Genomic DNA, 13495 nt, shown 5'->3' with positions numbered 1-13495 from the left:
AATTACAGTGAAAATAGGAAACATATGCAAAATAAGGCAAAAGGGCTGCTTTATCAGAAGGTACTCTGTGTCTACAAGCTTCTATGGCATAAGTTGGACTCAAGCAACATGCTGCCACCTCCCGAAGATCATGGCGCCAATCAGTCTTGTCTTAGATTCCCCTGGACACGTTCCCAAAACACATACCCCATCTGGAAATTGTTAAAACGGATGTGCAAGGCCTCGGAGGGACTATTTTCCCAGGGTCTCTGTCGATGTGTGTATGTGGGCTTTTATTTTGCACCAGATTTACTGCTGCTAAGTCTATGTCTACTCACAGGGCAGTACAAACAAATAACCTGATCAGACAACGGTACCCGGGTTGAATTGCACATCACGGCAAGCTGCTGTAATTTGTGCTGTCAAAGGGCTAAACTTTTACCCAGATTAATCTGTTTTGTAAGTAATTAGTCACCATTTGCAACCATCTGAAATATGCCCATTTTTATTGTATTTAATGAAGAGAAAGATAAATGACAGGACAGGTTTATACATCACTGGTCTACAAGCCAAATCCTTCCAGACCAAAAGTAGGGACATTTGTCTTTGTTTTCTCGGTCGCGGAGAAAGAAAAAGTAAGAATTGCAGATCGTTTCCAAAATACAGCCTTGGTTGAAAATAGGAAATGTAGTGGTTAGTGCTCTGGACTTCGGAGCAAACGCCCCCAGGTTTGAATCTCCACTGGTAAGCATCAGGAAGGGCATCTGGATCAGTATACGGATCAAAAGATCCGAAGTGGCGATTTCGTAATTCGGAAAAGACGAAAGAAAGAAACAAATATGCCAAATAAATCTCTCTCTTGGAAGTGGACAAAATGCATGCATGCACAGAAACATCATCCACGGTAGCAGAAACTGACTTTTGCATCAGAGTTTGTTGGAAACTACAAGGCAGATAATTACAACCAGCTGAAGTCCTACAAAGCCCTTGGCAGCAATATGTCACTGAAGATACACTTTTTGCATTCCCATCTAGAGAAGGAAGTGGTGAGCACAGGGAAGGATTCCATCAGGACATTGCAGCTATGGAGAAAAGATATCAGGGAAAGTGGAACCAATCTATGCTTGCTGACAACTGCTTGAATGTGGTCAGGGATGACCCTGCTGCTCAGTAGAAGAGCCAAACCGAAACCCTCCTTCAGATACATATTATATATATATATATAAATATAAATAAATAAATATATATAATATGTGTGTGTATGTGACAAATACATTTGATGCATGTTTATGGAGCTGCAGCTCAAACAAAGCAGATTCAGGTGTTTAAATAGGCAGTGCTACGTATTCCGATACAATAGGTGGCGGTAGAGTCTACACTCGTGGCTTCAATCCGCCATTAAACCACAAAAGAGAAAGGAAGACTGAAAAAGATCACCAAACAACAGTTCGGGACCGAAGTTGCCAAACTTGTAAATAACAAGCGAGAATGGACAAGAATCGGGGGGCAGATTGAACCTCCGTCCTGGGTGAGTAGCCCAGATCCCGAGCAGCTGACCGAAGCGCTCTTCATTAGCTGCGAACAAACTTGTTGGCTTGTGTGCTAATTGTTGCTAACACACCCAAAATCAGAATCATTATCAGCTTTATTCGCCCTCTAGGAATTTCACTCAGGTCTAATGTCACTTTGAAGCACAGTTAGCTTTAATGTTCGACGTGAGCGACAGTGTTTAGTCTGTACGTTTGGCCAGATACTGAGTACTTAATGTGCCCGTCCATATCCTGTCAAATGACGCATGTCTCTAAGATGCAAAGCTTTTTATCTTGACGTTGTGGTACCTTCAGGGACACTTTGTAAACGTCGACTGTGCTCCCTTTGCTACACTCAAGCACTGTCTGACTCCGACAAAGTGATCATTTTGTTTACGCAGTCAAACGTGCCATGTGTTTTTCATTAACGCAGTTGATGTGGTGACTCACAGATGATATTAGACACTTTATACGCCATTGCTTACTTACCGCCTTACTGACTCCATTTGGGGTGGGCCGATCGATCCAATGTCCGTGTGTGCTAAGGGTATCCGTATCCGATCCATTTAACCGTCATGTATTTTATTCTGTTTCTTTCTTTCTTTCGTTGGGGCACAGGAGTGTTTGGTTGTATCTTGAGCAAACAGCTGTATCCAATAAAAAAGAAAAGTTGTTATTCTGTTGCTATTGTAACATTCTTATATTGTCTGTCATCTGGGTCAGGGATGTCCAAACCTTTTCCACCAAATGCAATATGGCCCACCTCGACTTTCCAAGGTGGAGGAAAGAAACATTCCAGAAGTTTGTCTTCCCTAGAGAAGACGCCAGATGTTTTTTATGCCGTACGTCAGATTGTGAAAGCAAGTCAGTGTGTTCTTGCTGTACTGAGCGAGGTGCTGCATTATTTACATGTGACATCCTTCCGTTGGAAAGATCTGGCAGTGCTTCAGGAAGTGGATCCATGCAGTCCAGCCTCCCTGCGCTGCTTCTGACCCGTCTTCTGCGTGTCCGAGGGCAATGAGAAACCTCCTCAGGGAAGGTTGCTAACTTTTCCTCTTTATTTGTCCTCACGCCAGGCGGCGCCATGGCGTCCCGGCTGCTGGACCGCTTGAAGCGCTCGCTCTTCAAAGAAGGCCAGGAGGCGGGGCCTGAGCAGGAAGCTGCCGGTGGAGATGCAGCGAAGGGGTGGAGTGAGGACTGCTGGGAGGCGGAGCTAGAAGAGGAGGAAGAGTGCGTGACGGAGCGACTCGGCGGCACACTCTCCTTCAACAGCCGAGGAGGAGCGGAGGGGGAGGGGTCGGGGCTGGACAGCGACTCTGACTTCCTGGGGGAGTCCGTAGAGGAGGGGCTCAGCAGTACAGGTGAGGGGGCGCGACTCGGGATGGGCATCCACTTGATTGAGTCATTCATTTTATTTTAGACGCCAGTCCCGTCGGCCCCGCCACTTCCAGCCTGCTGACTCGGCAGCTTCATGACAGCTGGCGGAGCCTGCACGGGCTGGGCGACGGAAGCCCCACCCCCAAGATGCAGCGCCAGGCGGACACTTTGTCTTTTGAGGTGACTGACGCCAGCGTGGTCCAAAACGACTCCTCAAAGTATGTGGTGAGTTGAGAGGCGAGGGGTGGTCACACGTCTGTGTCTTGGCTTTGTGTCTGGGATGGCGCTTGTGCTCTGCCGCCAGCTCTACACCATCCACGTCATCCGGTCTGGAGGAAGCGACAAGACCCCGGCCGTCATCACCCGCCGATACTCTGATTTCCGGCACCTACACGCCACCCTGCGCCGTCAACACGGAGGCCAGATGGAGCGTGTCGTCTTCCCACGTAAGAGCCCGGGAGGATGTGGTCGTGAGGATGTGCCACGATCACTTCCTGTTTGCCTCCACAGGAAAGAAGCTGCGCAGGAACTTCACGGCCGAGACCATCGCCAAGCGGAGCCGCGCCTTTGAACAGTACTTGTCTCACCTGTGCTCCCTCTCTGGCCTGGAGGGGGCTTCCTGCCTGCGTCAGTTCTTCTACCTGTCCGACCTGCAGACTGCACAGCTGCTCATCAGGTGACGCGTCTCTTCCACAGGAAGTGGTGCTGTTTGCTAGAAGATGTCATCACATTTTGTAAGGTTTCAATGGGAGTCAGCGCTGCAGTAAGTCCTCACAGACACTTGGAATGTTTCTGATCGGACTTGTCTCGTGTCCAGGGTGGGGCGTTACCAGGACGCTTTAGGTCCGCTGCTTAACGCCAAGAGGCTTCAAGACAAACTGGGCGGGGCCGTCTACTGCCCTTCTGACCGCCTTGCCCCACCTCCGGGCTCCTCCCATTGGTTGTTCACGCTAGTGGGACTGTCCTGCTGTTTCCAGGAAGTGGACCAGCTGGAGGAGGCCCGAGATCACGTGGCCCACGCCCTCCTGGTTCTGACGCCCCCTGAGGAGAAGCCACTCCCACCACAGATGCATCTGGACAGGCCCCACCCTCTCCTGCTGCCACTCTTGCGGGCCGCCGTGCGCCTGTGCTGGCAGACAGGAAGAGACAAGCGGCGGTGGGAGGAGCTGTTGTGTGGGGTGGAGGAGCAGTGGGCGGGGCTTGAGGATCAGCCAACCCTCAAAGAGTTTCTGGTCAAATGTAACTTGCACGAGAGTCAGGAGCAGGGCTAGAACACCGTGCACGCGTATCATGTGTACACGTGTATGACCACGGTAGCGGCACCATGCTCCGCATATATGCACATTTGGAAATGGGGCATTCGTGTTCTTACAAGATAACTAATTTATTATTGCTAGAGGATATATAGATATTATTTTGAAGATAACTTGCAGTAAAGCTAAATATTTTGTATCAGATATCACATGACGTGATTATTTAATGAAAATGTATTTGTATTGCGTGAAGTATATTGTGCTGATGTCAATCCTTAGTGTGTGTTGCTTGAGGAAACTTGCTGCTTCGATGGTGGATGGGGTTGCCATGGAGACCGTTGCGCATGCTGCGTGAGGGACGAAAATAGACCATCGATTTAAGGGAACACACACGTGACCACGTTTTTTTATTTCCTGCATTTTGTGCATTCCCGTGCTCCCTTTTTGAGAAGTTGTGGTTGTCACGGCGACGGGCTTGAAAGACGCATCAAAGAAAACCCATCTGAAGTGTACACCCCGTGTGTTTATTTTCAAAGACTGTGATTTCTAGCGCCACACTGTGGTCACTTTGTTGGTTGGAACATCTTGTGTGGAGACATTGTGTTGCCAGCTGTCATACTGTGGTGTGACCTGCGTACGAAGACCTACGTGTTCTGGGTCTGTGCTCTCCTTGTTCATATGGTAGAAGATGTGACAATGTGATGACAATGTGGGTCGGTGTCATGCGTCTTTCTGTGCAAGTCATGTCATGTGTTCACCAGCAGAGGCGCATGCGTGACAGACAGAAGCGAAGTATGTTGGGAAAAATTTGCAGTGGCGGTAAATGTGCCCTTGACAAACATCGCCATGGCGACAGCGAAGAGCCCAGTTGTCCTAGAAACAGCAGTTGCCCTGGCAACAGGAGAGATGTGAAGCAAAGACGAGCATGCTGGTTTCTGTCACATTGTGGACACGCTAAATCGCCTTTGAGCCTCCGAATTGTCATAAACGGCGACAGCATGTAGAACTGTGACCCTACGCCGTTGCCAGGCTTACTACAGAAGTACCCTAAAACTACTCAAATCTTTGCCAAGGGTAAAGAAAACATGAACGTGAACCAGGTTAGCAGGCTGTTCCCTGATTTCATTATGTAATTGTTTAGTATGTCCTGCAGCTGAGAAGATTAACGAAAGTATGAGGGTGCAAAGGTGTGTTTCAACAAAAAAAAAACTAAAAATGACTTTTGATTGAGCCGCACACACTTTACTGACAGGCACGCTCACGTCTTCCCCATTCCCAGGCACATGACGCCTCACTTCCTGTTTCATGATGACGTAGTCAGCAACCGGGAAGTGCAAACGGACGCCTTTCACCAGCGGGACTTGACTGAAAGTTGACTTCTAGAACGTTTCCTGAGTGTCGTTGAAGGTGCTCCCCACAAAACGAAGAAGCCGGACGCCGCAACACGTTGGAATGTCTTATTAACGCCATGACATGGTTGTGAGGTCACATGCTCTTATTGCTCACTGTCAGCACAAATGTCAACAAACACGTCACCTAGCGTGGAAAACTGAAGAACCACAGTACTCTATATATAAAAATAATTATCAAATATACCAGATTGTCCACAAACAAAGGTTACACATCTTTGGTGACTAAACTCTACAAAGACTTCCTGTGGCACACATGAACATAGAACGTCATAAACATCTCCACAGGCCTTCTTGCTGAGACTTCTACCTATCGTGTAATGACACTTGTATCTGTGGAATATTCATTTGTTCGGGACTTTGTAAAAAAAAAAAAAAAAAACCCTACAAATGCTGCCAGCCGTTCTCTAGCATTCCAATATTGTGCTGGATTGATGGTTTTAACTTCAAATTGGATCGTTGGTCAGAACTCTTTGGAAGAAAGTGGGCCAACACGGACCTGAGGGCAAGCTGAAGTTCTTCTGGTCCTCGGGTGGTACTGCAATGTCCGTCTGGTTTTGAAGAGGTCTGAACTTCAGACTTCTGCAGTTTCACGCTGTGCGCACCAATGTTCAGCTGCTCTGGTCCCTATCACCAGTTTTTAGTGCAGGTTAGGTTCTCCCCTCAGAGGAGCTTAGAAGTGCTGTAATGGTCTTCTCACTCTGATGGGAACAGAAGCTCAGTCAGGTATTTCACGTTCAGAAACCTGAGGTGAATGTGTTCCTCCAATATTGCAGACTCATCAGCGCCGGCAAACTCTCTGAGCATCGAATTTTGGTTCTGCAGCTTCTTAAAGAACCCCAATGGTCCTCGGAACGTATTGCTTGATTCTCCAACATTCTTTTGACTTGGTGCCGAAACCAAGTAAAGAAGCCTGGTTGGACCACTCCTGGAATAACTTTTTGGTATTGAAGTTGATGTCAATGTCGGCTCGCCTGAGCAACGGTAGCCATGGCCGTGTGAGGCTGCACCCCCTCAGACAGTAGTAACTGAGAGCAGAGGGCTGGGACAGAGCGGAGTGTCGGCCTCCACTCTGGTCCCGTGTGTCAGGAGCTCCTCCACCGTGGTCCAGTCATCCAGCAGCTTGCTATTCCTTAGCCGGTTCTGCTTCCTGTGGCTGAGCTCAAGAACCATCTGAGAAGACAGTGAACCCTGACCTACACCCGCTGCCTCCTCACCGCCACGGCGCTCTCGGTGTTGCCGTGACAGTGCCAGGTGACGTCTCCTTTCTGTCCGGTTCCAGTACCGGCCAGCCCACGGCCCATCATCCCCTTCGTTGTCCCCCGGTCTCCCCGTATCGCCCCGCATCTCTTCGTCAGTGGTGACCTCGCTGCGCTCCCGGGCCAGCCTGTATGCCCGGGCTCGGAGCAGCTGATTCCTGACTGACTTCTGATTGGACTGTCGGGAACGAGGGGAGAGCGGAGAACGATGGCTCGTGTGCGCCCCCGCTGTGCTGTAAAAACGACCAGCAGAATCTTTTTGGATGCTGGTTCGATTCCCCAGAGTCTGAAAACCACGCCAGTCTGTTGGATCACTATGAAGCATTCCATGTCTTCTCAAGTCTTCCTCCCTGCTGCGGCCCATGCTCTGGCAGGTTCTGGTTGTGTTGTGGTGACCTGTCATGCTGGTTCTATCTATGCTGAGGTGAGCGGAAGGCGGACAATTCATTGGATAACTGGCCCGGCTCCTGGGAACCAGTGTGTTGCTGGCCGGACGTGGTTGGCTGCTGTGGACCTGCGTCCTCACCGTGTCTGCTTCCATGTCCACAGGGTGGCTTGCCCTGCGGCGCTGTTGGGCCTCACTTAGATCCGTTACTGTTCGACTTCTTCCTGGCGCCTCGATGGTCCCGCCTCCTCGTCCCTGCCGCTCCTCCAACCATAGAGCTCTGCGCTGGCAGGGCTCTGTGCGGCAACCTGGTGGCAGAGAGGAATCATCAGGCTGGCTGTGGCTCTGATTGGACCACAAGAAGAACCACTGGATACCCCGCCACTGCACTTGGAACCCCAAAAGAAATTTATGACAGACGGAACTGCCATGCTTCCATGGTGGAGGTTTACTCACCAGCAGAGGGGGACGGTGGCGAGCGGTTGCGAGGCAAAGTTGGACTCCTCTCAGCTCGGTGGAAGTGGACCGTGGTGGTGGTGCTGTTGCCCACCGTACAGCGCGATGACGACGGCGCCCCGGCCTGGCTTATGGGAGTGGTCTCAGGGATGGACTCCAAATCCCAGCGTCCTTTCTGCTCTCCGGGGGAGTGGCCTGAGCGCAGATGGTGGGCGTGTCTGTGGATCTTATGGAAACACCTGTGCTCTCCGGTGCTGACACTGTGGAAACCCGAGTCGCTGGGTTCCGAGGAGATGAGCGACTCGGAGGAGGATGAGGAGCCTTGTGAGGAAGGGGTGTGGCCGGGTAGCGACGACATGGCATCTGTCTCGGCTTCGGAGAGCGCCACCCGTTGATGTGGGCTGTCTGGGCCACATCCCAGGCCACTGTCCAACTCGCTGAGGGGAAGGTATCCCAGAGGATGCCAGGGAGGGCGGTAGTCCGACTGGAGGGAAGAACATTTATTTTTGAGAACTCAATTACATCCGCGTTCTGGAATTGGATGCCCTACCTGCTTGGGGAAATTCTTGTGCTCCATTTTCTCAGAGTTGTAGCAGCCAAGCAGACAGCTCTCTGAGTTGGGCTGATATGCGGACATTTCAGGAGCCTGACCAAACACAAGAATGGAATTATAAAACTTTACATCGCAGGTACAAGCAGCCAAAATGAGTTTTCTCCGTAGGGTGGCTGGGCTCTCCCTCGGAGATCAGGTAAGAAGCACTGTCAACTGGGAAGAACCCAGAGTAGAACCACTGCTCCTCTATACTGATGAGGAGGCTTGGACATTAGGTCAGGGTGCCTCCCGATTGACTACCTGGGGAGGTGTTCAGGGCCGTAGGAGGCCTCGGTGAAGACCCAGGACACTTTGGAGAGACCTGGGAAAGCATCCAGATCCGACAGGAGGAGCTGGAAGAAGTCACCGGGGAGAGGGAAAGTTGGGCTTCCCTGCTTAGGCTGCTGCCCTCGTGACCCCACCTCATGGGGTGGATGGATGGATGGATGGATGATAAGAAAGCTGTTATGGACTTATCAGTCGCTCACCTGACAGTCCAGACGATCCAGGTGGTCCAAACTGTATGAGACACTGGGCAGGTAGTTGGAACCATGATGGTGTTGGCTGTTGGAGCCTCTGGACAGGTAGCCATTGGTGGGGTAGGTGTCAGGTGACATCATCACGGTGTTGTTGGCGGCGTACACGTTGGACGCCATGTTGTCGTAAAAGTGTCTGTTAGGACGACAGTCACTGATTAGCATCATCTTCTGCACTGGAGAGTCCAAATGTTCATGAATATTCAGTCTTCAAGTTGCACGGTTGCTGTCTCTGCAGTTGCCTTATGAATATTCATGAGCGCACCAAGTGGCGCCATGCAGCTTCTTATGACCTTGCTGACAAGGGAACTAAAGTACTGAGTGTGGTGATTGACCACCCCAATCTACTTCCTGAACAAGCCTGGTCCCTGGTCAAACTACACCGACCAAGGAACATATGACCCCCTCACCTACCCGGTGTTGTAGCCCTCTGCTCGGCCCTCCTCGGGCTCCATCAGTCCCATGGCTCTCAGGGCCTCCCAGTGTCTCTCTGAGGGGGTCCTGCTGTGCTCCACGCGTCGCCTCCTGTGCCCCGCCCCCCTTCTGCCTTCCACCTGCATGCTTATTGGCTGGCCGTACTGGTCCACAAAGCGCTGCTCCTCCTTGTGCCTGTGGCGGGAAGGTGGGCGAGCCTGCAGAGCATGACGAGACACATCGATAACATAACTCTAAGGACATTTTAAGCCAATCAGAGAAAAGAAAAAAGTCCTGGGCAGCTGGCGAGGCTACCATGAAATTGCACTGGGTGCAAAATGACAGGATACTTCTGGGGCGGGGTTCTGTTGGGTCCCACAAAGAACAAGACGTCCTATATACAAGCTGTCGTGCAGAAGAATGCACCTGCCAGGTTGCCAGGCGACACGCTACGCTTCTTGTTTGCATTACAGCCTCTCCTCCCAAGTGGGTCGATATCGAAGAAGCCCCCTCGGGGCTCGTCTGTTGTCTTTATTTGGCGATGCTGTTGTTACCATGGTGACAGCTCAGCGCTAAACACAGCAAAAGTTGAATTGTTGGCAATATTGAGGACTCTCACAGGATGCAGGGCAGCCGCCCTTGTCAACCCGGTTCGACTCTTCACGCTTACTGTTCAAGGCCTCGGGATGCACGTGCACAAGCACACACACAAGAATGCACGTGCATGGCAATGCTCCCTGGAGAAGAGCGTTGCGCTCCAGTGCACTTTGACATTAACACAAACTGATTTAAGTCTCGCTTTGTCCTTTTTGGCTTTCACTCATTCGTTACCACTCGCTGACACACACACACACACACACACCATAACAGAGTCAAGTACACAACGACACTAACACGACACGTCATTTTACTCACTTATCTTCCTGGGAGCTTTTATCACAAGGTTATGACAGTCAACCTCTAAAGTCGGGTCCAACCACTTGGAAAGATACTCCTCTCAAGTCGCACCATCGTTCTGAGGTCAAACTGTCACCTCACCAGAGCTCAGTTCAGCGAGCATCAAAGGACTGACAGAAAGGATTAACAGCATCACCGTACTTGTCCCTTGTCGGCTAAGTTAACGTAGCCAAGTTGACATAACTTAAAACGGACTAAATGAACTTAAACACAAATATCAGGCATTCAAAGTGAAGGAGTATTTGAAAGATACGTTGTGATGTGTCATATTCTACATTGATCGTTGGGTGTCAGTCATGTTACATCACGTTATATTGTTGAGCAGGAAGGACAGTACTGAATTAAAACGGAAGTAAATAAGAGACAAGGAGCTCTCCCAATGTAAATGTGGGAGTCTATGTACTATATTGGGTAGTAGAAGTGCAAAGGTATAGGACTATAGGGCTGTTATTTAATGTGGAGTATAGTATACTCTACTATCTATGAAAATATTACATTTTTAAATAATGAGGCCTACATTTCAGAAATTCACTTGTCGCGGTCGGGTGTGCAACGGCCATAAACAAGGATGGAAACATTGCATCATTGTGTGATTGTGCTGACGTGAGGAAGAGGAGGAGGAGGAGGAGGGTGACTCAGTCTCCTCTTTTGGACACAACAATCAGTTTGTCAAACAACCTTTGTTTTGCCAGACATTTTCATATTTGACTTTCTTTTAGGAGCGATTCAAATGTTTCTCATAGCATCGTCATCGCTGGTGTCGTAGAAAGACGTCCGGTGGGGCCTGGCAGGCAGCGCCTCGGCCCACTAATGTCAACATGTCACACTGACTACAGTCAAACGTGCTTTACATCCACACAAAGTAGGACAACGTGAACGCGACTTGGAGACACATAACGTGGATCACGTGAATCACCAAACATGAAATAATCATTAAGTGGATAATGAATCATACACACGTTTTGGTTGCTCCTGCAAATACATCACGGTTCACCTTTCGCTCATCCGTTCTAGTGAATGTGCTATCCTGGTGTTAAACCATGCCAAAGTTTCAGATCATGAGGGTTGCACATTTGGAATGAGCACTTGGATGGCTCCAAATGGTCGGTTTCAAAAGGCGTGGTAAAACTGCCCCTTCATGATGTCACAGAGGGGCGGACTTCTTTATTTGGTTCGTAGTTAGGAAGCACTTTGGGCGTGTGACCAATCACAGCGCAGTGGGTGGAATAAATTAAAACACCGTTTTGGTAAGAAGCACAAAGCCTAGGAAATCCAGCTGGAATAGGTGCAGATATTGCTAAATATAAGAAGTTTTCTATACGGGTTATCGTGTGTAGCTGCTCTATGGGATACCACAACTCAACACAACGGGTGGAAAAATTAACTTAAATTAAATTAAAGACGATTCCAAAAGCATCCAGCTCTCACAGTTGACTGGTCGTCTGTATAATGCCAATAAATATAGAACCTCAACAGTCCTGATTGACTAAAACAGAATCCGCCCATGGTGTTCTGCGTTCTGATTGGCTGTAGACAGTTGTCAATCAATATCCTTCATGAAGTACTGCTTGTTTCCTGTATGGTCGGTAGCTGCTAGCAATCGTACTAGCTGAATGAAGGCAGAAGTTACGCGGCTGTAAATGAATATTCGGTTCCTGGAGGACGACAAGGAACAATTAATGTTTTAATGGATGTCCGATCTCGTAAGTTGATCACGAAATTTTAACTTTGAGAGTGTTTAAACATGAGATAAATGTAATAAAATGTTAATGTCTGTCTGAGAAAAGTGTAAACAAAAATATAGTTGGCCACTCCACGGATTTCACTTATTGCGGGATATTTGGGGAACCTATCCCGTCCGCCATAAAAGAGGGAACGCTGTAGTCTAGTCCACCCGGGGCTTGAAACCACGAAACCAGGGCCCACTGAAAACTGAGACTCTTAAAGGAAAACTGCACATTTTCTGGAATTTAGCCCATCATCCACAATCCCAATGTGAGACATGAACTGTGTGTTCTAAAGGTATTAAAACAGATGACGAGAGGCAGCTCATGAATGCACGTAACAGGACACACCTATTCGGCCGACAGCGCCCACTTCTCCAAAAAACTCCAACAAGGAACACATATTATTATGTGGATAATAAAGCACACTTTTCCTTTAAGGAGGCATGGAGTGAGGTTCATGTCAACAAAATGCTAGATAGCCAGCCACAAATAAATGCACCAGTTTGCAACAAATATGGCAAATTTTTCTGGACTATAACACGAACTACCAGAAGCACTCACAGGCGGCCCTGTCTTACTTTGTTGTATTTGCTCACTTTTTGTCTCTCCCTCAGAGTTTGTAGAAATGACATGCACACACGTCAAGCCCACTTATGACAAGTTACCACCACAAATAGATCGCTGTCCTTTGGGAAGCACTGTGTAGCCTGTGTAACCAGCTTGTGATGATATTGTTTGACATTATGCTGCAAACAGTAACATTAGCCATTTTTGTAGCTGTGTTCGATGCCATGATGTGGTCACATGACGTGACCTCAGCCAACAACAACATGATGGTGTCATGGCATCATCACATGACATGTGACATCATCACCGCCCGTGTTTGCTGTCGTGTGACTTGCAGACAGGGAGAGGAACGGGCTGGTGTTTATCGGCGGCCCCTGACAGCTGTGTCATGTGACCGCCACATTGACGGCTGTTTCCACGGCGGCTACCGATCACGTGATGAATGACGCGTCCTCTCCCCGCAGGTGGTCACTCACCTTGTTGCGAGTGAGGCGACACCCCATGCTGTTAGCGGGCCTAGGTCAGAGGTCACCGGAGGCGTCAGGAGGGCGAAGGGGAGAGAGGAGGAGTTGAAGTCAGCTCACCGCGGGAACGCGCAGCTGCCATGATGGCGCCCCATGGCGAGGATGGCGATGATGAAGAAAAGCCAGCGAGTGATGGAGGTATGCAGAGGAGAGCGTTCCTCCTCCTTCGCTCTCATCCACCTCCTCCTTTTCATCCTCCTCCTCCTCTCTCTGCCTCCGAGCGCTGGCCAATCGCAGAGGCGGGATGCAGCCGGGCGCTGTGATTGGTGGAGAGCAGCGCAGCTGTAAACATCCATTCAGGCTTTTTCTCTCTGCGTCCTTCGCCGCTCTTCACACTCCTCCTCCTCCTGCTATGCTGAGCTGACATTCCGACACACAGCGACCGCTTTCAGGGCTTTTGTTGTGATAGTCACACTTCCTGTTCTGCTTGAAACGCTGCATCTCAGCTCACAGGGACACAGTTACACGTAATAACACTGGATATTACACAATATTATTCAGTGAGGACAAGACAGAGACGTCTGGGGGGGG

The 13495-nt window shown here is 49.6% G+C and overlaps 2 protein-coding genes across 6 annotated transcripts; one reads left to right on the top strand and one right to left on the bottom strand.

Annotated features, from left to right (window-relative positions):
* Window positions 1–1350: 1350 nt before the first annotated feature.
* On the top strand, window positions 1351–5940 carry snx21 (sorting nexin family member 21). Of its 4 annotated transcripts, none has more exons than XM_058052113.1 (7): window positions 1351–1507; window positions 2585–2869; window positions 2929–3103; window positions 3190–3331; window positions 3396–3619; window positions 3703–5325; window positions 5418–5940. In XM_058052113.1, the coding sequence occupies exons 2-6, from the start codon at window positions 2593–2595 to the stop codon at window positions 4154–4156; spliced, it is 1272 nt and encodes a 423-aa protein (XP_057908096.1). In that variant the 5' UTR covers window positions 1351–1507; window positions 2585–2592; the 3' UTR covers window positions 4157–5325; window positions 5418–5940. The 4 variants fall into 4 exon arrangements, with proteins under 4 accessions (XP_057908096.1, XP_057908098.1, XP_057908099.1 ...); XM_058052115.1 differs by having other exon boundaries at window positions 2929–3110; window positions 3396–3561; window positions 5418–5930; XM_058052116.1 differs by lacking the exon at window positions 3703–5325 and having other exon boundaries at window positions 2929–3110; window positions 3396–3561; window positions 5418–5916.
* Window positions 4141–13152, bottom strand: LOC131104669 (uncharacterized). Of its 2 annotated transcripts, none has more exons than XM_058052111.1 (6): window positions 12917–13152; window positions 9190–9407; window positions 8728–8911; window positions 8198–8293; window positions 7648–8131; window positions 4141–7499 (listed from the first exon to the last, which is right to left on the bottom strand). In XM_058052111.1, exons 1-6 carry the CDS (start codon window positions 12941–12943, stop codon window positions 6562–6564), a joined length of 1947 nt encoding a protein of 648 aa, XP_057908094.1. In that variant the 5' UTR covers window positions 12944–13152; the 3' UTR covers window positions 4141–6561. The 2 variants fall into 2 exon arrangements, with proteins under 2 accessions (XP_057908094.1, XP_057908095.1); XM_058052112.1 differs by having other exon boundaries at window positions 7432–7575.
* Between the last annotated feature and the right edge of the window lie 343 nt (window positions 13153–13495).

The sequence above is a fragment of the Doryrhamphus excisus genome, chromosome 16 (genome assembly GCF_030265055.1).
Source record: "Doryrhamphus excisus isolate RoL2022-K1 chromosome 16, RoL_Dexc_1.0, whole genome shotgun sequence".
Lineage (NCBI taxonomy): Eukaryota > Metazoa > Chordata > Actinopteri > Syngnathiformes > Syngnathidae > Doryrhamphus > Doryrhamphus excisus.
The sequence above is the reverse complement of the archived record's forward strand: the minus strand, read 5'-3'. Positions and strand labels throughout refer to the sequence as shown.

Excerpts from the sequence above, each read along its gene's own strand:
- LOC131104669 (XM_058052111.1), bottom strand. The coding sequence starts at position 12,943 with ATGGGGTGTCGCCTCACTCGCAACAAG. Across the intron at positions 8,132-8,197 it reads ACAAGAATTTCCCCAAGCAG|TCGGACTACCGCCCTCCCTG; the intron begins GTAGGGCATCCA and ends TCTTCCCTCCAG. Across the intron at positions 7,500-7,647 it reads GCCACCGTCCCCCTCTGCTG|GTTGCCGCACAGAGCCCTGC; the intron begins GTGAGTAAACCT and ends CTCTGCCACCAG.
- snx21 (XM_058052113.1), top strand. The coding sequence starts at position 2,593 with ATGGCGTCCCGGCTGCTGGACCGCTTGAAGCGCTCGCTCTTCAAAGAA. Across the intron at positions 2,870-2,928 it reads GGAGGGGCTCAGCAGTACAG|ACGCCAGTCCCGTCGGCCCC; the intron begins GTGAGGGGGCGC and ends ATTTTATTTTAG. Across the intron at positions 3,332-3,395 it reads GGAGCGTGTCGTCTTCCCAC|GAAAGAAGCTGCGCAGGAAC; the intron begins GTAAGAGCCCGG and ends TTGCCTCCACAG.